The sequence below is a fragment of the Lagopus muta genome, chromosome 2 (genome assembly GCF_023343835.1).
Source record: "Lagopus muta isolate bLagMut1 chromosome 2, bLagMut1 primary, whole genome shotgun sequence".
NCBI lineage: Eukaryota > Metazoa > Chordata > Aves > Galliformes > Phasianidae > Lagopus > Lagopus muta.
In genome coordinates this window covers 60,430,213-60,457,079 of record NC_064434.1, presented here as the reverse complement: position 1 = coordinate 60,457,079, position 26,867 = coordinate 60,430,213, and the positions used below count along the sequence as shown (strand labels likewise).

Sequence of the window (26,867 nt, the reverse complement as noted above, 5' to 3'; positions counted from 1 at the left end):
TAACCATAATGTGAGGGGAAAAAACTTGTGAGAGAAAAAGATTTTATACACTGGAGAGAAGTTTCTAAGATGTTAACAAAATGAAACTTTCTCTCAGTACTGCTTGGAGAATCATAGGATTTTTAACAGCAAGGCTGTAGTTTTGTTTAGTGAAAGTACGTGCTGGAACATCTTAGCGTCAAGGACTGAGAATGGCTACAGTCAGCCCATATCAAATTCTAAGGCTCTGTGAATGATGTGTTCTTGAGGAGCCCTTGGTAACAGCTGTTTCTGATACACTAAAAAGCATCTCAAAGAGTTACAGTGTGTGGCACAGAGGGGAAAATCAAGTTGCTGGGAGCAAAAAAGTGGCTTTGTGTAACAGCAGTACCTCTGCAAGGGTGCATCCACACAAATATGTCTGTGGGTTTCTTTTCTGAAACTCTCTCGTGACAGATCCTGGAGCATCTGTGACAAAACATCTGTCATATTTTGCTTCTATTAATATTTTTTGGCTCTCCTATTTCAAGTCAGGTTTAATGACTCTCAACTCAGTCAATACAGCTCAAAAGATCAGTGGCCTCCTTTCAGCGATACCTTATCTCACCAGTGTTTCTAAAGCTCCTCTGCACTGTGTCAGTGTGTCAATGGGCTCTGTGGCCAGACAGACTCAAGGTGACAGTTAAAGAAAAGATCTGACAAAAATTTAGCCCATCAAAAACTGTAAAGGATATCATCTGCTTAGACACAAAAACTGTTGTAGAAACATACCTTCTTCGCTCTTTCCATTGGGTGCCTGAGGATCTACAGCAATCCCCAGCTTGCTTAGCCACCTGTGTTTGAATCAGGGAGGATATATTATTAGCAATATTTACATGCTATTTTGACTATTTCTCCCCTTTCAACATGTATATTCATTAACCCAAAGTCTGAATGTTTCCTTCTGTATCTCAGTGTTTCCTAAGAAAACACCTGTGACCTGATTACTAACATTCCCATTCCTTTTAACAACTGTGTAGGATTAAATTGCCAACAGAAGAAAAGCACTGAGCATCTCATAGGCCAACCTTGTAATATGTAATAGACTACCAAAAGGTTTCTTTTTCTATATATGGATTTTTGTCAATCAAATACTATAGCAAGCTGTGTAGTTCTGTTTTACAGCCCTCATGCTCTTCTCAGACTGGACCTGATGAGCAGGACTGGTTGTCTGGGACATGTTTTCCTCCTCATGTTGAGGAAAAACACTACCGATGACCAAAGAACTGCATTTCTGGAAGCTAAAGGAAAATGATTAGTGTCATAACAGAATATCAGTGACATTATCTTTCATCCAAGGTGATGAAAAAGGCAAAGGAGCCATAGAAGATGATGTCAGCTGCCCTTGATAATACCCTTTGTGTACTGTGTTTGCTTTTAAGTCATTTGGAACTATCCATGTTTTAAGAAGCTAATTATTAAAATACCTCAAGTCTTTCAGATTAAACTCAAGGCCTAAAGAGGGAATGCAAGAAGGGCAGCAATTAAAATTCATAACTTGGAGAAAATATGGTGCTAGATCTTGATTATACTGAAGTACTCGAATATTGAAAAATTGTCTAGTTAGAACAATGGTAATGTAACTGGGTTTTTAGACTATCATATATACAACTGAGCAGCATAAAAATTTCAGAAAAAAATGTGCAATCTCTGTAAAAATTGATTAATTACTTTCTTTTAACAGAAAAATTTTAACAGAATGTTTTTGTTTTTAATCTAAACAAAACAAAAATGCTGCTAATACAAGATTTCAATAAGAGCAAGGTAAGACAGACCACTAGTAATTGTGTGCATTTAAGAAAACAAATTTGCTTTTCATATTTGCATTACTATGACAAATGAATGCTGAATTAATGAAATAAACTACTAAATTAATAAACTCACTGTGTCTTAATCAATATATATGCATGAGAGTTGCAAAAGGTCGTGATCTACCAAGTATTTAAGTACACAAGTAGCTCAACATACAGGAATGCCCCAGCAACTTCAGTGGAACCACTCACATACATATGTATGCGTGGGAATGGAGCCAAGCAAACAGATGTCTTTTAGTCTGTTTTGACATATGCGTGAGCATGCGTGTACTTTATGTATTAAATCCATGTATTCTATACTTTGCCAAGGAAAACATCATCAGTTACAACAGTAAGGAATTAGCAGTAGTACAGTATAGTACAAGCTGCTCCAGTGCTAGGCTACTTAGCTTTCAGCCAATATGAAATTTACTCTAGAAGTGGAGTTTGAAGAAAATCATTCTGGGGCATAAGAGAGGAGACACCTGTGTAGATTTCAATCACTCACTTACATGAGACTAAACATTTCCAAAATGTCATTAAGACACTGACAATTTCCAGCTGGGCTCCAAACTAGTTGTTAATGTTCACATGTCCTCCATTAGCTCTCTTTTTTTTTTTCCTCCCTACATCCATCCTTCTCTCAGTCAGTCAGTTTCTTTACAGAAGTATTTCAGGCCATTTTCAGTCTTCCTCAGCCCTTCTTCCCTTCAACTGTATTGAGGAACTCTGGTAAGAAATGCAGCCATACAGAAATAGACAGTCATTTCCCCATCTGCAAACTCTAGGCTTCTCCAAGTTGCGAAGGGTAACAGGTTCTCACATCTATATTTACATGTATCTATACAGTCCAGATTTATAAATAGATGTGTACAGTTCTTTTCTGTCTCTGAAGTTACTTCAGAAGGTCTCACATATTCTCTCAACATTTTTCCTTTCCATTGTGCTGAAGAGCTATGGGGTCTCTAGGATGAAAAGTCAACTCTTTATAAGGAATCTCACAAAGGTCACCAGTACAGCCAAGATTAAAATTTGGCCCTATCTATCTGTCTTCCTATTTCAACTAAACTGATTTGGACCTGTTTTTTGGCCATTTAATGAAAAAGCATTGTGAACAGAATATGTTCTGAAGTAATAAATACAAAGAAGATGTGAATGTATATAAATCAGACCAATCTGGATCAATTGCAAGTAATATCTGATTCTAATAACTCAGTAGTTCCTTAAAAGGCACTATTAGGTACCCATTTTTACTGCTCTCATTAAAAAAACAGCATGAGTGAATTGTTGTTCCTATAGACATTTGTGGAAAGAAAAAGTTTACTCTGGCATAAAGATTGCTTAACTGCAACATAGTTTGGCAATGAAATAAATGTTTAGTTAAAATAAAAAACAGTTGTTTATATCTTTCTAACTATCCTTGTTAGCTGGCATGCTATTTTGAAAGCAAACAATATTACATTCAAGCACAAGATCATTTCTGGAGCAAAGCTAAGTACATTTTTTCCTCTCTTTCCTCTCTTCCCTTGCTTCTTCCAAGAAGATTAACTTGCTAGAAATCTTTGCACCTCTTTAGTGGAAAGGAATTCCTTCAAATATTTGCAGTCCAGTAACAAAATTATACCAACTACCAGATACTGATTTCAACTCTATTAGTGAGCGAATTAGTAGTATATTCCTTCTATTTAGTGATGTGGAAAAAAATATATATACTTAGTAATACCCTGAAGAACTTCATCAACAACTGCTCAACAGTGAGAGAATGAACTTTCAAAGTGTTTTCAGATGCAAGACAGGATGAAACAGGGCCAGTCACTCTCTACTCACGTGTTCATTTCCAGAACATTTTCTGCTGCAAAATAAAATGTCTTGATCTGTGGGTGGCTGATCTTAATAGCACTTGAAGGAAAAAAAAAAAAAAAAAAAGAGAGATGAGGAAAACTTCTTTACATAAGAAAAAGTAGCTGAATGATTTTAATATTTTAAATATTTATTCATTCCACTATATTAATCCAGATCAGCTTATCCATCCATACAGTTATTTCCTTAAAATTCAGGATTATTTTTAGCTCATTTCCTAGTCCATGTAGTATTTGGTATGAAATCTATGAATAAAAAATGAAGAAATAAGGAATAAAACAAAGGCTTTCATTATGCCACCCCATAGTTCCATAGTGTGCCAATATCTTGAATATATGTATTCCAACTCAAAAATAAAACAAACTTGAAAAAGGTTCATAAAAAGTGCCAAGGATGACCCAAGATACAGAATGTATTCTGTGTATGACCAATCAAGCTAAGAACCACAACACATAGAACTAATGGTAAAAAGAAGAGGGGTATGATACAGTAATGTCACTCATGGCATACACAGTCAAACAGGAACTGACGCTTTGCTGTTTTTTTCCATTATAAGTTGTAGGACTTACCAAAGAGGCAATTAGGTGGAAGATTTGAAAAAATTAAAATGGAGGTAGTGACTTGGATCTTTCTCCTATGAATGCTGTTACATCAACCTTAGTGAATTCCACCTGGTGGAAATTACCGAAGGTTAATAAATACACTAACCCTCTTCTGACTCAGGAAGATTCCAATTGGTAAATTGTTTGGAGGATGGAGGAGCATTTTAAGTAAATAGCACTGTAAGTTTTCTCTTTTCATTTAATCTTTGCTAGGCACCTGCCTTAGGCCAATTCAGAAGGCAAGATATCAAGTTGGACTGCTTTGGTCTGATCCAGTGTGCTCATTCTTAAAGCTGCCTTGAGAGGAAACCACCAATTCAGAAAAAAACATTTTTACCTCAAATGTTGACCAACATATACCTCTTGTATATTGTTCTAACATATTGTATTTTGATGCTCCTTCAAGAAAAGGAGAAAGAAAAAGGAAATTTACTCCTGATATCAACTGCTCTGTAGCTCACCAGCTACAGAACATACTTAGAAGAATATTTGACAGTCATAATAGACATGTTAGGGGAAATAAATTAATTAAATAAACTTTAAAAAGCAGGATTGATTTCCTTTAGGAATCAAAATTCCTAAATCCCAGGAACCCAACCCTTAGTCCCTGTATCTTTTTGCCACAATGCTCAAGCTCCTGGAGTGTAAGAGTGTCTCTCGAGTGAAAGACAACAGGATCCAGGGTGACATATACTGCAGCACACAAAATTAGTGATCTCTGACTCCCTTTTGCATCCACATTAAAAAAAAGAAAACAAACAAAAAAAAGAAAACAAAAAAAGAAAAAAATTAATCAACAATGTAACAGAGAATGATGAAGGATGGTGGAAAAGGAGCTAGCCAACTGCAACATTTTAGCAGTGTAAAATGAAAGAAAATCTTCAACTTTTTTTTTTTTTTTTTTTCCACTGGCACATTTCCAGCAGGGCATGATCTGTTCTGACCATATACAATGTCCCTTAAACCAACACTGCTTGCGAATTACATGTGCCGTACCCATTTGTAACACTCATTTGTTTCAGCATCAGACCATACTTTAGTTGAATATCCATCAGTACGACCTTCCAGAGTAATTTTCCTTGTAAAACATTGTCTCTGGCTCTGAGACTGCATAGTTTTCTTATGTTCCCTGTGACATGACACTCTCCTGTGGAAGTACAGACCGTTTGGCAGAGCCTCAGCTGACCAAGCAACTCGGTCTTCACAGTCCTCTCCTAACTTACTCCATACCCAGAAAGCAACAAACGTATTTTCATCTCAGTCACAGAGAGCCATCGCTACAGAACTGAAGGAAAACAATTTCTTTTGGTCCTGTGTTTCATGATTCAACCATCTTCCTTCTGACAAAATAAAATAGAGCTCCTAGTATTCAAAATTGTTGAACCCTTTAATCTCAGGAACACATACAGCTCAGCAGAGCATGTGACCAAAACAAAAAAGGCTTTGGACAGCAGCAACACTCCTCCAAACTCGTGAACTGTACTCATAAACAGCTGGAAGTCAGTGTTGCACATGGGGGTTGGAGGGAGTATTTTTAGTTGCGTTCACTGCTAAACAAAGTTTTCGTTCTCGGCACAAACTGAGACTTTAAGTACATCCAAAAGTTGTACCACAGCAGCCTCACAAATAGTCTCCACTGAAATGTAAGCATCATTATTTGAATCACTGTTGAACTCTCCACTCAAGAGAAGGCATCTAAGACAGATCGTCATTTATTCATGAGCAGTGAACAAAGAAGAAGAAAACAATAATAATAGTAATAATAAATTGGCATACTGTTTTACTTTTTAATTGCAGTTTTAGTAGAGCACATCTGCCAGAGAATTTTAAAAAATGTATTTGGTATACGTGTTGGGTTTTTTTCAGAAACACATTCAACATCTCATTATTTATACAACACAGAAGAGCTCCCCACAGTTTCAGTGTCAGGACGAAATACTGAAATACAGTACTTTGCATCAACGTAAAAAGCCATGCAAAACAAGTGCTAAGTGGTAAACTTACTGCTTTTTTTTGCACTCCGTTGCTCTGTCCACACTGAAGTCTGGAAGTCTGATAAATCCTTCTGCTTTTTCAGCCTGCAGTAAATAAACAAAGACAGATCAACCAATTGGCAAACTAACAGACTTCAATGTTTAATGTTATTTAACATGCAAGTGCTTGTTTTTAGCTTTTTTATACTATAAAAATACATTCTCATCACCATGGGGATACATTAACGCCCTATGTTTTAGCTATCTTTGAGGAAAAGAGCTGTTCCTACACCAGCTACCCTTTGTCCAAGTCCTGTATACTGGAAAACCACCACTCTTGTCTGTGTAAGAGTGTGAGAATAGAATTTGTTATACACCTCCAAATATCAAATAATCTGAAGAAGGAAGAATCTTCAACTCATATAACAATTCTAGGGTAGATTGGCCCACTTCATGACTACAAGGTATTTTTTGTTTGTTTGTTATAGAGCACCCTTACCTAAGATGTATGATTATGCTGTAAGTCTAACCCAGAGTCTGAAACTGCGATGGGCAAAATCTAGGTTTTGATCAAACCAGGACCAAAAGCAACAGTTAGAGGAACCCAAACCCTATGCAGCAATTCATAATCACATGATATGGTTCAACAAAGAGACCAGCCAAGTGTTGTGAACATATGGAAAATGAATCAGTAACACCTCTGTTACTACCTATCAGCCAGACCCTGTCAGAGCAGTATCAGCAATCCCGAAGATATTTGTAGGCCTCAGATCCATGTTCTTGCTGCCTACGGCTGAAACATCCTCTTTTACTACATCTATCTACATTCACCTAATCAGCCACGAGAGACAGACTGCTCCTAAGAGTGGCAATTACACAGACAAAATTCTGCAGCGTATAGTGATATTAAACAAACAAATAAACAAAAAACAACAACAAAAAAGTACATTTTAAAATACAGAAAACATTAACTCCTAAATCAATTCATTACTGCTCCCAGCCTTTATCCTTGGCCACATTACAATTCTGAAAATGTACACTGAGTTAACAGAAGTAAAATATACACAACAATTACCAAGACGGAGAACAAATGGAGATGACTGACAGCAACTGAAGTCAGACTATGCATGAATATGAAAAGACTATAAAAAGATGTTCAAGACAAGCCTTTGATTTTTAACTCTTGAAAGTATAAATCTCTAAAAAGATTTACCATAAGGTAAATCAAAATATAAGAATCATTCATCTAGTTTACATGCATTAAACATTCATAACAGATTTATATTTTACATCTTCACCAGTAATAGCATAGCCTGCACCAGGCTAAACAGACATTCATGAGGAGAATAAGTTCACACACTATGTAAGTATTTATACAAGGATTTCAAGTGTTCAGATTATGTACTGGGCCATTAAATCAGCTGCACTGAGTAACTCAGTGTGGGGAGACATCTGGGGTGCTCCCATTCATGCAGAGATGGGAATTTAACTTCAATCACTGGCACATTAAATGAGCATCTAATTTAGAAGAGTACTCTCTTAAATTTTTCATGGGAATAGACATGTAAGCCTTGATTTCATTTACTAGTATTACTACAGAGAACTCTCCATTCTTACGTAGCATCTAGCATGTTCCAATGGCAAAAAAAAATTAGATGATGTTCAATGCATCACATTTCAGCTTTGTGTTAATGCTACCCATTATTTCACATTTATTTATAAGAAAATTGTCATGTTTCATTTTATATATGAGAGAAAGAAAGACAACAGCATGAATTGTAGGAACTACTTCTTTTTCCACTACTGGTTGCACCTCAGGTGTGCCTAGGTGTAGCTCCATTATTGTCAGACAAAAGGAAGGAGAGGAAAAAAAAAATGGATATAAGTGTTATGGTTTTTTTTTCCTTGTGTGTCATTGCAGTCAGAAAGTAAAATTTCTAATAAACATAAGGAAATCTTCTTGGGATAAACATAACATTTTAAAACACTGAAAGTGCAGAGAATATTTACTTTTATCCAATATGTTATCTTTAACGTGATTTTAAGTATGCTGTAGTTAACTCACATTTCAGTCAAGCTTCCTTAGGATTTTATTTCCAGGATGTGAAAAAAACCTAAAAGTTCAGATTAAAATAAAATTAACCTGCTTGCTATTCTGTCAGGATTTTAAAAAGAATAAGCTGTTACATGTTGGGTCGTTGTTGTTTGTTTTTACATATTTGCTTCACATACAAAGCTAGACTTTTTGCTGTTCTCCACAGTAAAAAGCAAAATGTCTGCAAAAAAACTGCCTTTGTAAATTCTTGGGACAAAAAGAGGAAAAACTCACACTTTTTCAGTATTTAAAATAAATAAATAAATTATATTAATTAAACATAATGAAGGAACCCAATGAAAGAGGTAAATAACATTTTTAGTTTGCTTCTAAATATATTGTATGCATTTTTGTTTATTTAGGAGGTGTGGTAAATCATTTATTAGATCTTATTCAATATTTAAAGTGAATATAAAGATGCAAAACATTTTAAAAAATAAACAGTGCTGAAAAGTGAAAATCCCTAATTATGGCAGAACAGCTCTGATCTGCAATTCAAGGTACTCCTCATGGTTTCAGCCAGAGTTTTAGCACTGACCACAGAAGACCTCGTGGTTGTTGGAGGAATAGTTCAGTCCTCAACATATTTAGACATATTTAGTCCATTTTTTTTCTCTGCCACGTGAGACAACCTACAGAGCTGTGAATAATTTGTGTCATATATTGATCAGAGGTCCACTAAGCTCTCAGCACTATCTGCTGACATCAATGGCTTTGTATCATGCATGCAAGCATTTTCTGTGACTCAAAGGTGAAAGGTTCCTACTTTTAAATATCGCAATTATGCAGTTCCTGACAAAGCTCTGTGAGCGGGGACCAATTTAATCTCAGTGAATGCAGAGAAAAAAAACAAAGAGGAGTAGTGACAGCAGATCACAGCCTGCAACCCTTTGATTTCATATTTATATTTCTTTTCAGTTGTATCCCCATGACAACCATCATTAACACATCTTGCAAAACTGTGTTCAACCTCAATTGGAAAACCAGTCAAGTTGTCCTAGAGGCACATGGAGCAGAGGAGTTTGGTCCTCTGTCCCTTTCCAGCCAGCATTATTCAGGTATCTGCAACAAGCACAAGATCAGCCAGGAACACAGGATTATATTGGCTAAACTTCACCCTTTGTCCTTTTCCATATGCAGAAGTACCGATTCCTTCAAGGTTTTCAATGTGAGTCAACAAGAAAGAACTAAAACCACTGGGTGGGCAGGATCACACATCATTCTTTTTAAACTCATTTCCAAGGCACATGTGCCTATGGAGAGCAGTAGTGAAAAAAGGGAAGCAAACACTAAGAAAGCAGTTCTCCAAGGAGTCCGGTTTTCCTGAACGCATCCACAAAATCTGACTGCTCAAATTCATTTTCTGATGTTCTTCTGTATCTCCCTTGCAAATTGAGCCCTTCCTTGTTTTCTCCTACACCAGCTTTCCTTGCCTAGACTGTGGGAATATCCACACTGCAAATAAATTACAGTATGGGCTTATCTATCTCATATGATATCTGTGCATCATAAAAAGATCAAGTTTGTGTGGGAACATGTTTCAGAGAAGTCTACCCAGCGCTGCTGAGCCTACAGATGCCCTAACTTCAAGAATCTCAACACTTTACATGGAGACTGAAAAGGTTGTTTGGATTTATCTATGTGCTCTACTTTCCTTTCAGTAGATTAGAAGGATGACCCCAGTGTCTGATTTCTGGCCCTTCTCAGCATTTTATTATTTGGGCTCTGGTCTTTTTTTTTTTTTTTTTTTTTTTTTTTGTTACGCTATTCTGAAAGAGCTACTGTCAGCAAATGTCACCCAAAGTGTCCTATATTGACTCCACCACTCTGCCTAATACGGAAGATCCAGAATCAGTGTGAACCTAAGGCAGGTTAAACGCAGGCAACAGAAACTTCAAGAGTTTCAGAGATTGCCTCAAGACAGACTTCACCAAGAACATGATGTCAGCTGAGGTTATCCACCCAAATCTGCAATAGCACGCATTCAGTTAAAAATTCCACCCACTCTTTATTTTCTCCAACTCCATCAGAAAAAAAAAGGTTAGGTCCAGCACCCTGTTGCTATGCTACAGTTGCTAGTGTCTGGTTGACTGCAGTTTCTGCACAGGCACTAACAAAATATTCCTGTTTCTCACAGGAACGAAACTGGTCAGCAGAGCTACAAGCAGTCAGCGTAACCCAGTTCACTTGACCTCAGCCCCGGCCTCCATCACTGCCTTTCACTCCAGACTGAGAGGCCCACCATGGGAAGTCTGAGGTGTGTGAGAAGCAGGGATCCTCCTTCAGCACATCCAGGTGTGCTGTGTCGGTTGCCCTGCTGTGACCGAGGATTAGCTCTACTGAAGATGAAGGTACGAAATGCAGGCCAGGTACAGAAGTAAAAAGAAATAACAAGCAAGCCAGTGAGAATGTAACATTATTTTTCCTTCATAATTCTGGAGGGAAAAATATTTCTGAAAATACAGTGTGTCAAATTCTCCTGTCAAATTCATTTCTGTGTTTCTGTGATCTCAGATATAACTCCTGCAGTGGTACTAAGCATGGTTCTGGTCTCATCAATTTAAGCAAGTGTATTTTAGCAAAGGACACCTCCCTTACTTTCAGCACCCTACAGTTACTGTGATTCTGCAAATGTTGCCTGAATCTAAATTTGTGCAGAGGCTGTACTTTAAGTTGTCCTTTAGATTTTTAACATAAAATAGTGTGCGAGAGTCAGCAGAAGTTGAAAACAAAGAGGTACTACCAGCAAGCATGCTTCCAAGAAGTACTGTGATAGGTGTAGCTGTGTGAGCTTTTCAGAGTGAATGTAACTTCCTGGAATGAGGCTGTCACCTGCTCTTCAACCTTGTTTTTTTGGGGACAGTCAGTGACAGCAGTGAAGGAGGTGTGGACTGAAAAGATGAGTTCACTTAAGTATCAAATGCAGCCTTGGAGCACTGGGGTCTGCACAATCTTGGCATCTCTGTAGCCTGAGAGAAATTTACTAAAAGAAAAGGACGAAGAGAACTTTGCACTCTCCTCTTAACACCTTTCTCCTCCAAAATGGAATATATGCCGTATACTATCTCATCATTTTATTTATTCTATCTTGATTACTCCTCAGAATCATTTCTGTCCCAACACTTCTCAAATCTAACAGGCGTGTCAGTCAGCCAGCTCACCTTTCTGTTACAATTGGACTTGGGCTTGAAAGCAAGCTCATTCAGACTACCAAACACTACAAAAAAATAAAAACAACCCACAAACAGTAGAGTTGCTTTCACTTTACTCCAAAAAAAAATACTACATATCAATTTTAAATGCTATTTATTTTTTTTAAATGTCTATTAAAGTTTTTATCATGATACAGTTGCAGCTAAAGGGAAAATAGGAAATACTTTTCATCAGAGAAAGGATTTTTTTTCTATTTAATTTGTACATTGAATGAGATATGTTGCTAGATGTGGATTATTGCTATAGGAATAAACTTGCTATAGGAATAAACCCATACAGCATTTAACTTTTTAAAATGCTCTAGGATTAATGCAGGTGTCTTTAATCTTTCATCTTTTGTAAAATGAGGGACATCCTCATTTTCAGCGTAGCATTTTTACATTTAAGAAATCTGAAGACCGTTCATAATCCTGCACTAAATCTTCTCATTTTCAACCAGTGATGTTAGCATCCCCCTAACATTCTGCACACTTCAATTCTGGGCTCTGCCAGTCCATCCTTAGAATATGATGGGAGATTTTTCAGAAGTAACAGTGCGAGAAAGTGAAATTAACAACAATATCTGAATCTTCCTAGGGCACACAAAACATCAAATGTGTTCACGCAAGCGGAGCTATAGCAAACAGCCTGGAATAAAATCGGCTAATCCCTAGGACCCCCTGAGTCTTACACTCAGCTATAAGTTTCCATTGAAAACCCATCTGCAACCCACGTGAAACACATCTGCAGAGTGCCCTGAGTGCTGCAGCCAGGCACAGAACACAGCCATCTACAGAGGGGACTCCAGAGTTTCTCTGAGTTTCTCACTGTGACTCTAGTTTCTTTAATTGATCACGTAAATTTAGGGCCTACTGTTCTTTGTCTCAGACTATTCTCCACTCACACTGTAAGTGGAGTAGGCTGTTCAGGCTGTGTTAACAAAAAGAGAAATGCTATCTATGCAAGCTGTCCTGAGAAAAGCTCATCCCTTGAACCAAAAGATGGACCTTTTGTTCAAAATACTGTTTCTTTTTTACTTTTAGCATTGACTCGTTAGAGCAGGACATTAAAAAGCAGCAGAACATGTGAGCCTTTAATTACAGAGTTCCGGATGAGACATCAGTCAAATGAGATGTAAAGTCACTACAAAGAGCCATTGCAAATACCTGCAACCCTACCAGCTCAAACAGAGAAAAGCAATAAGCAAACAAAAAAAGCAAGCAAAAAATAAAACAACAAATAGACAAATGAATCTCGCATGGAAGCAAATGCAGAAAGAAGCAGGAGATAGACCTCTCAAAATCAAGCTAGCTAGAAGTTAGGAAACATTCCTGCTCTGAGTCTTGGTAGCAACTATCTACAAACTGCACGACCCAAGAAAACCTTTCCAGATTCAAATGCAAGCAGTTCCTGCAAAGATCAGTTCTTCAAAGAGCAGAGCAAGCTGCAAATTAACAGCTCTCAAGTACTCACTGTACTAGAAAATGCAGTTTTCTGAATGTTTCATATTTATATAGACACTTCCTAGATGTCAGGCCTGAGAAACAAAGAATCTAAACTGTGACCCCAGCACCCCTAGTCTTGGTCCCTGCAGATGCCTTGTGTCCATCCCCAGAGCTGGGTAGACACAGTACTCACCAGCTGACTGCTGTACCAATATAACGATGACTCCTTCAGAACACACCAGAACTTCTTCCATTTGTTACCAATGAAAGCTCCTTTTTCCTTCTTTTTGTAGAGCCATCCTTGGCAATCAGCTTGCCCCAGTTCTTTACATGATATCCTCCGTCGACTCATTATAAAGAACCCTGTGCCAGTAAAAATACAGTATTATGTTTGTTTAAAAGTAAATCACCAGGAAAAATGCTGCTGACAATTAAAGATATCAGCCTTATTTAGTGATCTCAACAAGTCATCCAAGCATATCTTAAAATATACTTAGAAGTCTTTCTGTTTTGTAACAGCTGTGACAGTGATACACATGCATTTGAAAAGGCATTCTGATATGCATTAAAAAAACAGTAAGCCATATATAATGCAGATACTAATTAATGTTAAGGTAACCGTACACAAGTTTTTGTAAATCATATATATACCTCTTGATCCTTTTAAAAGAAACATGCATGCATTTCTCTTCATGCAGCTGTGCTGAAAAGCAATACATCTATTTAAGTCAGGAGAGAAAACTATTATGCCAAGTACATGAAAACCGCTGGTGTGTGTGCATGCATCTGCCTGGTTCTACCTTGTCAATTTCCAGCTTTGAATGAATTAACATACCACAAGGATTTCGTCCAAAAAAACAGCATGCTGTCATTTTTTTTTTCCAGAATTAGTTCAAGAAACAGTAGTTAAAAAGCAGCCTTCTACCAGCCGAGCAGCAGTATAAAATCCTCACCCTCCCAAGATCAAGACATACTAAGAAAATAACAAAAGAGGAAGAGAATAGAAAAAAAAATCTCTAATTACCTTGACTTTTCTTTTTTGCCTTCTGACGCAAGGGAACCTGTAAGAAATGCAGGAAGGAAAGAAAAGAGGAAATATCAGATTGTGTTGCAACATTTGTCTAGAAAGGGGAGGGGGATGCTAGAGAAGGATGTGGTGGTGATGCTGGTGGTGCGTGCAGGATGGAAATACATAAGTCGCTTGCTGCTGAGGGGATGTTAGTAGCTGAAGCAGAAAATGTGTTAATTAGAATTGATGTATGTGTAGTTGAACAAGAGCAAATGTAACTCTATTATACATGTGTCTGTCTGCTAGTGCTTCCTGCTTCACACCCACAGGCAGCTTCTTTGCTATGTTCTTGTCTGAATTGCATTCTATGCAAAGTTAAAAAATAAAAGTTAGGACTCCAGCATTTTAATGCTTCTAGGAGGGGAATTTACAAATATGCAGTGATAAAAAATACATGGCCAAGTTTGATTGTCCTTTAGCACATTCTAAGCAGTCCTGAAAAAGAAAATCATTTTTCACTCCTCTTTACTTTGTCATGTATATTTTTAATACAAAGACTGTATTTCTCCATACATGAGTAAGAGTTTAATAAATTTCAAAAAGAAAAGTAAATAAATCATACTAGTTTGGCAGATTATCCAAAACACAATGCATAAATACACCAGGGTCTTGCCATACAGTACATGAAAATATTACTCACTGCAAAAATAACATAATCGAATTACATTTACTCATTTGTTGTGCACAGAAAATGAAATTAAAACAGGAGACCAGAGACTGAGAAAGAGGTCATCAGAAATCTAGGATCTGGGTTTGAGAGCAAGTCCTCTACCAGCAGACTGGCCGACTACAGTTAAAGCACTTCACTTCTCTTGATTTCAACCTTTCCATCTCCAGCATGGAAACAAAAAAATTCACACCGTTTATTTTCTCAGAAAGGTTTTGAAACCTCCAGATGATGAACGCTAGATAAGGTGATGCATGGTTTAATATGCTTGGCCACAACGTTGCTATGCAAAGCTGGTAACTACCTGATCCGCTGCAGAGCTACGCTAGGAACATTCCTAATGCAGTCTCCCAGAGCTAACAAGCAGCCTTAGAGCAAACAAAAGCCTTTTTCATACTATTGTTGAAGGATTTGATAGCTCTTCTCACAGGTGAATTAAAAATGAGTAAAGCTACAGCATCCGGAAACAGTATCACAAGAAACCACTGGTATCAGTACTTACAAGAGCTGGAGTGTTCTCTAACCAGTTATCCTTGCAGCATATATTAGAGAGCAGAACTGCACATTGCAAAGTCCTGTGCTTATCTGGCACTTATTTGAGACGATCTGAGGCTTAACCAGGAATGAATAATCTCAGATTCCTGTTTAATCATCATATATTCTTCTCTCAGCTTGCCTATTTTTTTCTTAATTCTACCATGATCTCTCAGTCTCTCCAACTTCTCCATGACAACAGATGAAGAAAAGCAGTGAGAAAACACATCAGTTGTATTGGAACCTCCATTATTTTCCCATCCTATGTGGGCCTACTCTCATACCTTCAATTCAAAAAAAGTAGTGCTTTATTTTAAGGCCCATGGAAATAACACATATTCTCAGTGAATCAATAGATCACGCAGTCACACTAATCACCTATTCCTTTAGTGTGACCAAAGTGGCATTAAGGAAAGCAAATAAGAATTAATTATCTTTAAGCAAAAGCTATGAAGTAGAATGATATTACTTCTTTGTCAATACACTACGGAGGGGTCAGTTCATCTTTAACCAACATAAAATTGTACAATGATAAAAGAAAACCTGACACAGGATGTGGCTCACTATAAGCAACTGAGGAAGAAGTAGGTCTTTCCACTAGCCTTATTGATGATCTAACACAACATAGCCTGGCCTATGGATCATTCATAAAGAGAAGGTTATATATGTTATATGTTATATATGTTATGTATAGGCTGAGGAGGAAAATGATTACTCAGTAAGAGATTGGAATAGCAAAAAAAAAAAAAAAAACAAAAAAAGCATTCACACAACTATTGCATTTATTATTCAATGACAATGATTGTTTCCTCCTGGCAGTTGACAGGGGGTGATGGATTTCCATCTCTTTGTATTTCACTGGAGGAACTGGGAGGCTAATCAGAGGAGGAAGGGCTGTTTCTCAAGACAGCATTACATTTAGTTTGCCTGCATAAAATCAGTGACAAATCCATAATAAAATCATTGCTCAGTGAAATTTCATGAATTAAGTTCAATTTATCCTTTTCTTCATAAGATTCCTGAAAGAAAACATAAATTTTTAACAAATTAATCCAAATATAAGAATTCAACAACTTTATGACATTTCTAGTTCCACCCAGAAGGTCAAAGTCATCTTGAAAAAATATGTGTCATTCTTCACAAGATGGAATTTCTAGTTGCAGAGCACAGCAAAGGAATAGGCAATGAAATCCAGTATTGTTCATCCAAACTTCCCTTTTAAATTTTGTAGATCTTTAAAAAAAATAAACAAAACTCTTTCTCTACTGCACCAGTGCTTTTAGTTAAATAGATACTTTATGAAATTAAAAAAAAAAATTAGAAAAAAAATTAAAAATGAGAATGTTTTTATCTTAAACAATCAGAAAAAAATTCTATATTAGCATTAATCTACCATAAGGTTCATGTAATGCTTCTCCACTTGGATTCAGTTTTCCACGAGAGCATCAACACATTTGCAGCTGAAAATCTTTCCTCAAAATGTAAATTAAATGCTCCTCCTCTGAAAATTGGCATACAAGATTTGAAAAACCTTTTCAGTGAACCCTGGTGAACAGAGGTTAAGAGGCACATTTAAGTTTCAGTCCTAGCAAGGGTAGCAAGGGATAGCACCAATTCAGAACAAAGAAAAAAGTTTGAATGTGGAATACAGAGTTACCAGTAAAACCAATACTACCAATAGGGCGCATAGCAGCAGTTTCAGAAGCAAACATACTTTAACTTCTAGACACAAATACTTACTGGAACAACTGCAACTGAACTAAATGTCATGATTTCACTACTGTTCTGACAAAAATTGATGTTTCCCTGTAAAGCTCAATTTCCTCATGGCAAAAAATATTCACTATCACAGGTTGAGCAGGGCAAAATAGAAATAAGAAAAAAATCTATTTCTATCTGCTGAACATGTCTGAAAACAACAATCCTCATACAGGTGTGAAATAAATGCAAAATATTAGAGTTAGTGTAACTTCCGTTGTAATTTTTATGCAGGGCTGTCAATACTGGGTATCTTTATCTATTTATTTATTTTTCTCCTTTATAGGTTTGGGATTGTTCATCTGTTTAGTAATATCCAAAGGCTGGAACAAAATGAGATACTGATGCTGCATGAAAATACAGGCTTTAAGCTCACTGCCCATTGCTTCTCCACTTGGCAAATACACGCATGTGCCAGCTGCAAAAAACTGAGTTTTGTTCTCAACCAGTTCTGTGCCAGGTTGGCTCCATCAGTAAGCAAAAAATGTACAAGAGAAGTTGTATCTTAAATGAGAGATTTTGCCCGTTTAGAGATCCTATATTTGATTTGAAACATCAAAATATTTGAAGTATGTAGCACCTTTGCCATATATTCCTAGCCCAAATAGGAGGTCTTGAGCAATTACCCCTGCTAATGAAGGGCAGCATCCCTTTGGAAAACTGCCAAGAAGCAGTCAATTCTTGCCCAGGTGATGCCTCTTCTTGGAGACTGTGTGGGCTCCAGCTTGCAAATGCTCCAGAAGAAAGTAGTGGAGTGAAATTGGTGCATGAAGCTGTTTGTGGGGGAAAGAAAACTTGCTCAGTGAGCAAAAGCAGGAGCAGTGCTCTAATACCGAAGACCAGGCTTCATGTCACCTGAAGTTCTATTCATGAATCATGAGTCTGAGAAGACAAAAAGGCTGCAATTAACAGCTGATCTTCTACAGAGCTATACTTTCCTAAAACCTCAAGGGTCCTACAGATGTGTGTCTAAGAAAAATCATTTTCTAAGCTCATGTGCGCTAAGTTATTTTTTCCTCATCCTTTAAAAGGTAGGATTGGAAGATAAGGCTTCAGGCCTATGCAACAGACTCCGTTTCACCTGAAGAGTAGAACTGGAACAGCCAGTGACAGTCTCACCACTTGACTTGGCTCATTAGCAAGATACAATTCAAATGTTGATGTTCTATGACCTCTTCCACTGATCAAAAACTGGCATAATTTCAGATATACTTACAGGGGCATTCCCATCAGCTTCCATGAATGGTTTCAAAGTTTAGAGAGAAAGCTGTAAAAAGAGAAGGTTTGTTTACTTTAGTTCCTCATTATATTTTCATCTAATATTAGTCTTGGCGACAGAGTGAAAAAAGGTTTAATGTGATATGTCTTGCCAAATCTTCATCCTTCCTTATTCTCTCGATCTCTCAAAAATAGATCTTTCCTTAAGGTAACACTATGTTGTGTGAAATAATTGTACTGATATAGAAGTCAACTATCAGTAAGAACCACTAAATATTATCCAAGTTTTTCTCTTAAATAAACATACTAAAACTCATCAATATGGTTTGATGGGAGCTGGTTTTAGTTAGTTTATTTGTTTTCAGAGCCTTTTGATTGGTTGGTTAGGGTGTTTTTTTAGGAAATAAATAGAACGTAAATAAATCTTGGAACCCCCCAGTGCGATAGATATCAATAGAATTTTTATTTCCACTTCAGCTGAGTTACTGTGTGTTTTCTGAGAATTTTAATCAATTAGTCTACTCTCTTTACTGAATGCAGAGGATTTAATAGTTCACTACCTTATAACAACTTGTAGCTTTCCAACCTGGACAGCAAAATCTGTGTAGTCCAGTAGCATATGCTAGGGGTTTTATTCCATGGATAAAAAGGTAACATGCTTTGTGTATACAATTTCCTTTAGTACATTGACTGCAGTCAATAGTCTGTTCCTTACATTATTTTCCTTATGTTTGTTATATGTTCATTTTACCAAAGAATCTGTGTAGCAGAGATAGTAAAGGAAAACATGCCAACTCCTTTGTTGCAAGCAAAATTCCTATAGAACTCATCTCTTTGTATGAAAGAATCTCTCAATGAAAAAGGAGAGAGTAGAAGACTTTGCTGAGGTGAGCAAGAAGGGATTTCTAGAGACACTTCAGAAGATTTTGTAACAAGAACATTTTCCTGTTATTAAAACAAAAAATTTAAGATATGTGCTATTCCTCCTACGTAATGCTTTATTTTGAAAATAAAATATTGGGAAATAAAAACCCACCTACTGGCTTCCAGCAGTGTCAAACCAAAAATAGAAATACAAACAAATTCACATTCTTCTGACTCTTGGCTTCTTCTATTCAAAAACAGAAGGACACACTTTCTAAAAGTAGCTCAAACTAAAGTATTATGAAGATGAGGAAAGATTTTATAGCAAATAATTTCAAGGATGTTTAGAAATAATAGCCATTATAAACAAGCAGAGGAAACACCTTTACTTGTACAAGCAAATTAAATAAACTTTAAATGTTGTGCCAAAAAGTAATGGAATAGCAGACAAAATTATACTAATTATTGTGACATGTGGCTTTTTTTCCTGTCAGTTCTTCATTTCATGTATGCTTTGAGGTTTTAGGGGCGAGGAGAGTGTGTGTAATTACACAAACTGCCAAATTTGAATCTGCCACTATACAAGAAATGAGAGGAGAAGCATTAGTTAATTGGCAAGGAAATGTTTCCGCCTGTGTGACTTGTGCCAAAAGAGTTGAAATGGCTTCCAGCAGGTCTTTCTCAATGACTTTAACTCAAACTTTTGTTTGGTTTCCAGAAACCAGCTTAAGCAGTCTTTGAGCCAGCATCCAGATTTCAAAAGCAGTATTGACTTCTGTCTCATTCTAAGCAAGCATAAAATTTATTATTCCCTGTGTATGGAAAGGTGTAAATATATGTTCACTAAAGACTGGCTCTCATATAGATAACCTAAATTTATTTCCCTTAAATAAACCTATTCTGAGTGAGATGTTACACTGTGAAATAACATTAAGATTTTTATGCTTACTCATGTTACTCAACAGCTGCCAAACCAACACTTAGGAAGGGCATGCCTTGTTTATCTCTGCACTATAGTAAAGTGCTTCATTTCAATTATTCACAGCTGTTCCATGGGAGAAGCACCTATCCTTTCTGAATAGATGAACGGATTAAGTGATGGAGTTGGATAAATATAGCCACTAAAGAAGAGCTATGCTATATCCACCCTACTGGATGGACCACCATGAGTCTACCAGGGCTGTCTCTAGAAACTGTAGTCCACCATCAAAATTCCCTCCCACACACTACAGTTAGATCTCCTGCTGAGCCATGTCCATTCCACGCCTATGATCTGAGGTGGCCACACCATTCCTCAGGCTTCACAGTAGTCCGGGAGCATGCCAGTATTTGGTGGTTTTGCTATTAAAAGGGCTTTCCATAGCACAAAACTACATCTGATCCCAGGAGATTAACAAGCCAGCAGGAGACAAGGACTGATTTTACATCACAGGGAGTCTGTCCTGATTCCTTACTGGAAAAGATGCAGCAGGAGAACAAGTGGCCTGGATCACCTCATTTCATAGCACTCGTTAAAGACTACAGACATGTGCATATCTTTGCCCCAACTCAGGCAGACATTAAATAAATAGGGTATCACGTACAAAAGGGTACCCTAACCACCAAGGTGAGGATCTGGTGTTCCGGTCCTCCCCTTAAGATTCCAGGATTGCAGTCATCTGTGGTGGATGCTGATGGAAAATGGAGCAAGTCAGAGAGAGAGAGAAAAAATAAAACTAAGCACAGTACAAGTTCTTCCACCTCAAGGGGTTTATAATGGAGAGAACAAACCTTAATCTCCCACATCCCACAGGATAAAATGTAATTAATCTACTGGATTAAATCTAAATAGGATGGTTTTACATTATCAGTTTGTAAACCTACATTTATTTAGCTTTATTTAGAGATGTCATTTAATTTCTGTCTGAATTGAATAAATTATGCCAAAAGCAGTTTCAGGTAGAAGATTTCCAATTCAATTTTGAGGGTTTTTTGTTTTGATTCAACTGCTGAACTATAAATATCAGATTGCATATCTTTATTTATTAGTACACCTTCAATCCTGCTCTTTCAAGAGTAGTAAACAAGTAGGTACATCAGAAATAGATGTTGCAATGAATGTGGAAATACAGTAAGTGACTTAACAGAAATATCTTGCAATCATTTCCATTTGCCTGCATCATCTGTTCTGAAATAAATAGAAATATCTCTGTTAAAGATCAAAGCAAAGTTAAGTGGGAAAAAAGAATGAGAAAAAATAGTTTGAAAAATAACCCACTGAATTTCCAATGTTTGTCATTTGGGGAAAAGAAAAAAAAAAAAACACCTATCTTAATCCATTAGTAATACTCCTCTCATGGAAGTTAAAATCTACGTGGCCTGACACTGTCTTATTATGATGACATTGGAGTAAATCTGCCAGACATGCCTTCCAAGCATCCCTCAGATGACATCCAGTGCAGGCATATGCTTTTCTGTTTTTGAGCAAAATATTTGAGATATGCAATATGAGTCAAACTATTTGTATTGTAGAAGCACCCAATATGTGCATAGCTCAGTGTCTATTCAGATGGCATTTAGAAAAATCCTGTTTTTTCTAAGCACCAAGTCAAGGTCATAAGAAAACCTGGAAAATAAATGTTTTGCCTTCCATTTCTCACATTGGTCACTGTCTTCAGCATATCTGCTAACTTTCTGTTTGGCTGCCTACCACAATCTGCACTTCAATGGGCAAGGAATTGACAGGCAATACGAAATTAGCAATGGCACTACAAAAATGTGCCTAGAAAATCAATGATTACTTAATCACTGATCTCACTCAGAAGCATTAGGAATAACATTGCCTCAAATTAATTATAGCAGTGCTCGAAGCACTGTCCTGTGTCAAGGAGACAGCCTTATATAATAGTCCTAAATTATCACATTACTTCTAACTGAGGTTGTTGTAACAATGCAGGGGAAAAGTTATCACAACGATTAGTAATTGCCCTGAGGGTTACTAGAGATCAATTTAATCTGTCAGAACCTTATCATTAGCTACTAATTAATCAGATCTAGTCAGTTATTTAACTGGTTAATTAAATGTCTAAATCAACAGTCCTACTTGCACAATTGATTTGTGATCTGCAGATTTGTTCCATTTCCCAGCTCACGAGGAAAGTCAGGTATTGAGCTGGTGACGTGCAATATGGCAAACAGGAAATGAAGCACTTTACACAAAAGCTCATGGACAATGCCGCCTCAGCTGAGTCTCCATTACTCCATATTTCCAAATGTAGATGAAACTACACCTTTGGTATTGAAAAGAACAAGTCTATTAAGGTATAATTATTAAAAAGTAAGTCATAATTGTCAAAGAATACTTTCAATATTGACCACAATGGATAAAGTTAAGCATATTAAGTAAAAATTAACCATTGAATAGCTGCATAATTTCTTATAGCAGGCCTAGCAGCAAGGAAATCCATCTGCCACATTATAACAATATCAGTTATAACATTATTTTTAAAGGTATTTGGAAATGATTCACTCCCCCCACCTGCAAGCAATTCAAAAAGGCAACTTCTGGCTCTGTTTGGGTGAGAGCCAGGATAAACTGGAACAAAGTTCACTGCTCCTGCCTCTGAGACAAAGAGGGTTTCCCAAGGGCCTGATGGGATGGTGGCCAGCCATGATCAGTTTGGCCGGGGAGCCAAGAGCGAGTGGCAGGGGACAGGCACTGACAGCTCCAAGAAAGCAGCTGCCTTCTAAAGGAAAGTAGCTGGGAAGAAAGACAAGTTTCAATAGAAGAGAGGAGCTCCAGATGCCTCGGGGCCTCACAGGTGAAAAAAAAGAGAACACAGAAATTAGCATTTCTGCCCCAAACATGAATTTGCATGCAGGCTCCTTACAACATTGAGCTGATTGCTAGTGCTGTTCTGCTCTTAGAAAGTCATGCAAATCCCAAAAAAAAACAAGTTTTGCTCTCTGTTTTTGAGATCAGCCATTCAGCAAACACAGCTTTGATGGAAAATGGCAAGGTCCAAGACCTAAAGAGCAAACAAGAGGGATGTCTCCTCAACATAAAGGACCAGAACTATATTAATGCTAAATGCAAATGGTGGCAATGGCAGGAACCTGAGCAATCCTCACTGGAAGTCTGCTCTGAAAAACATTTGCTATGAAGGCATTGCAGAAGGTTTTATGCACTTGTCAGTTATGAAAAGTAAAAAAAATTTTTAAAAAAAGGAATGACAGCAATAGTTTATTGCAAAACATTTTGTAAATGAGGAGGTCAACATTCAGAGGAAAAGGTGAAAAAAAAGTAAAGGTATTTTCATCAAAATGAACCCAACTTAAACCAGGGATAATTAAAAAAAAAAAAAAAAAAAACCTTCCAAGAGGAACTGACCAGTTCCTTTGGTGTGCCCCTGTCATTCCTCAGCATCCTTTCACGAAGGGCAGGAAAGGAGTCTGCTTTGCACATCCTAGCTTCCTGCTCTGCCCCATGCCACCCCAAAGACAAAGCAACTTCAGAACCTCCCCCTAGAACACAGTGGAATATTTTTTTCAGATAATTTTTTAATTCTCCTCTTCCCCCCAAATCACCATGAAAATGTAAATTGCCCTCAGAGAGAAGTGCTGTGGAGAGGGCTCAGATGCCTGTAGCTGCTCTTGCCATGACTGCAGAGCTGCCTGGGGACACCACAGCCTCACACCAGTACCAGCAGAGCCAGCGTGTGTGCAGCCATTATTTGACATAAGGACATGGAACCAAGACCGGAGTAGAAGCCAACTGGCTCATTCCATGCATGCAGCTCCTCTCTCTCTCACGCACAATGGATAGAGTTTTCTCCTATGCTCCAAAACCAGTTATTTGAGCAGTATGATCAGCCCTGATGAGAGGTGAAACAAGGACATTCAGTCCCACTACAGTTGTATGCAGTGAAATACATCAGGATAACAGAAGCACATTTCTGACTCCCATGGTTGAGGAAAAAGAAGGCTAAAAAATTGCTGCTTTTTGCATACTTTGAAGTTTGGGTGTGAATTTTCTTCCTTTCACCCAGGCAACGCTGGCTGTATCTATACAAAATGCCAACTATTCACACCTTCAGAGAAACATCAAGAGATCAGCTTTTTAAAAAGCAAAGCAAAATCATTATACCAATCCTTATGAGAATTAAGCAATAAATAGCTTCTTCTTCCATCAAAGACTTCCACTCCATGTATACAGTTCACCAACAAACAAACACATATCATGAAAACTGCCTGATTTTTCATTAAGAGTTCAGGAGCACTGAAGAATTTATATTCCTTCCACCCTTCATAGTATGCAAAACACAAAAGTGATACTCAAGTCACACGAGTGCAGCAGAGCAATCCTAGTGGGAGGTACAGCAAAGTGTTCTGGTGGACTGCAATGTAGGAGTATGAAATTGCTTCTGGACTACAAAGACTGGCCAGCTATAGAAATGTGCATGCTCTCTTCTTTCTCCAGGAATAAGAGATTGAGGAAAATTTGGTCTGCTCACATCTGTGCTTTACCAGATAAATTTATCTATTATTTATTCCTAAATTCAACACCCAGGTCTACATGCTAGCTAGTAACACGGAGTTTCTAAGACAGGGAGGCCACAAGTTGGGTGTGAGGCTGGTAGCCAGTATAGCACTTCTAAGTTAGACCAAATTTGGACTGCTGAGAGGTGAAAAAATCACCTCTGGGATAGAAGTTCACAGATACGACAAGAATAATGCTCTTATAAACCCTTTGTCCTTGAAATCCAACTTAATCAGCAATGGCTTCCCTGTTTCTAGATGAATTCAGCAATAGATTTCATTTTCTGTTAATCACATGAACTCCCACTATATGCTCAGAATACTATCAGCTCTTTTTTACTTAAATTATGTTTGCAATGAACAATGGGAGAAATCCACATAAGAAGAGCATAGTAATAAATATCTCCTAGAAATGTCCTCCCACCAGCATAAAAAAGGGTCCTGTCCAACATGAGCAGTACAACCCTAGGAAATGAAATAAAATTTAGAAAAATACAATACTGGTTGCAAATATTTGCTACAATTTTCTGCAGACATCAGCACCTCGAGGCATCCAGGATTTGCTATCACTCTTGCTTCTTCAACACTATAGCCCTCGCCAGAACATCTGCACACAGAAATAAATCATTAAAAATGACAGTTTGATACTCCCTTAAATGTAAGCTCAACTATATTAGACACTTGCATCAGTTTCTTGAAACTTACACGAGTGAACACTCCCTCACGCCTTTTCTAAGAGGCTGCCTTCATTGCAATAAAGTCTGAAAGTAAAGGAGGGAACATTTCTATAGAGGAAAGTTTAATGCAACAGAACTGTTTGCAGCAAACCAAAAATTGAATTTTCCACGAGAACAATTTCTAGGTTTTCTCACAAGATTTTGACTTTTAGATGCCACAAACCATATTTCGCCAAATTTTTTCCCTTCCAATTCCGCAACATTGCGGTTCTCCCAATACTTTAGACAATTTTAAGTCCCAGTCTCTCTCTCCTGTTTTTCTGATGAACTAGTACCATGCTCTTTGTCTCCTTTTCTGTTTGGATGAGTATAGGCTGATGTAAAGTACCTCCATTTTTGAACTTAACTCCTATACAGATATATTTCAAGTTTTGCAGAAGAAAAGTAAACAGCCAAAAAAGCTATTAGACTTTCCACTGATAACAAATGTTAATAAATTCAAAATAAAAGCAGCAGCATCAAATATTTAGTGACAGTTTATGGCTCACAGTAATTGTAGCCTCTATAGTTAATCTGACTTTTATGATCCTCTTTCAATAAATAATTTTTTATTTTTACTTGAGTTTTCCTTCCCATTCCATGTGCCTTTTTGGCAACAAATCCATCCAGGTTAGAATACTAATTAATGAGCAGTAAATGCCTGGAGAAAAGCTACCCCATGCTTAGTATTTCCCTTTACAGAGCTATAATTTATACCAGTTGAAGAGTTAGAGACTGATACAAGGATTTGAAAAGTCCATAATTTGTCTCATTTGAAATCAGCTCACTCGATGACAGAACTTTCAACACACACTTTTTCTGATTCTCATGCTTTCCTCAAGTGCCACGACACGTCCTGTTTGTGCTCGCAGCTTCTTGTGCCTTCTGACCAGATGTTACAACTTAGGACATCAATTTTGCAATCATTATCAAGACCAACATGGTTATAATTCTCCTGCCCTGTTAAAGTCTTTGAAAAGATTTGAAAAAAAAATCAGGAAGTCTCTGAAAGATTTGGATACAACTCCTCTATGCGTATCACTGGCAGAGTACAACTGAGTTACTACTTCAAAATGAGTGATGGTGCTTTTCAAATACATGAGCACATTCAGAAACACCTCAGCAAGGATACACAGCTCTGAGGGGAGTATCTGAATGTAAAATCTTACATAATACCAGTAAACACCCAATTTCTTGAGAAATCCATTACTCCCCATTCCTTAAAATCTGAACTTATATCCATTACATTACATTCAGTAATGAGAATTAACTTGAAAGAAGTCTAAATATGAGCAAGATAAGCACCAAATTCAAGCAAATTTAACATGCCAAAATGACAACTTTAAATCCTATCGACTAGTGAGGAAGCTTTTTTAAACTAAGAGGTTGACACTGTAACAATGACAACAGAAGATTTTTCATCTTCAAGATATCGTTAGTCCTGTTCTGTATTCTCTTTCACAGTTTCAGAGAACACGATGTTTTCACTGAATAAACCTGAAATCTTGAAAGATTTAATAAACTTTCTTAAGAGAGTACACAGAAA

General features: G+C 37.2%; 1 protein-coding gene across 10 annotated transcripts in view; it reads right to left on the bottom strand.

The window, feature by feature from the left end:
- Nucleotides 1-26,867, bottom strand: part of IPCEF1 (interaction protein for cytohesin exchange factors 1) — a 77,576-nt gene that overhangs the window by 35,365 nt on the left and 15,344 nt on the right. For 3 of the 10 annotated variants that reach the window (XM_048935109.1, XM_048935107.1, XM_048935108.1), the window contains exons 2-7: nt 18,223-18,273; nt 14,003-14,039; nt 13,172-13,341; nt 6,278-6,351; nt 3,639-3,710; nt 751-812 (exon numbers count right to left, since the gene is read on the bottom strand). In XM_048935109.1, the coding sequence (XP_048791066.1) occupies nt 751-812; nt 3,639-3,710; nt 6,278-6,351; nt 13,172-13,341; nt 14,003-14,039; nt 18,223-18,246 (439 nt within the window). In that variant the 5' untranslated portion in view covers nt 18,247-18,273. Of the gene's footprint in view, nt 1-750; nt 813-3,638; nt 3,711-6,277; nt 6,352-13,171; nt 13,342-13,629; nt 13,775-13,813; nt 13,928-14,002; nt 14,040-14,276; nt 14,775-15,216; nt 15,726-18,222; nt 18,274-26,867 lie in introns of those variants that run through there. The other 7 variants (XM_048935111.1, XM_048935115.1, XM_048935114.1 and 4 more) reach the window with 6 other exon arrangements.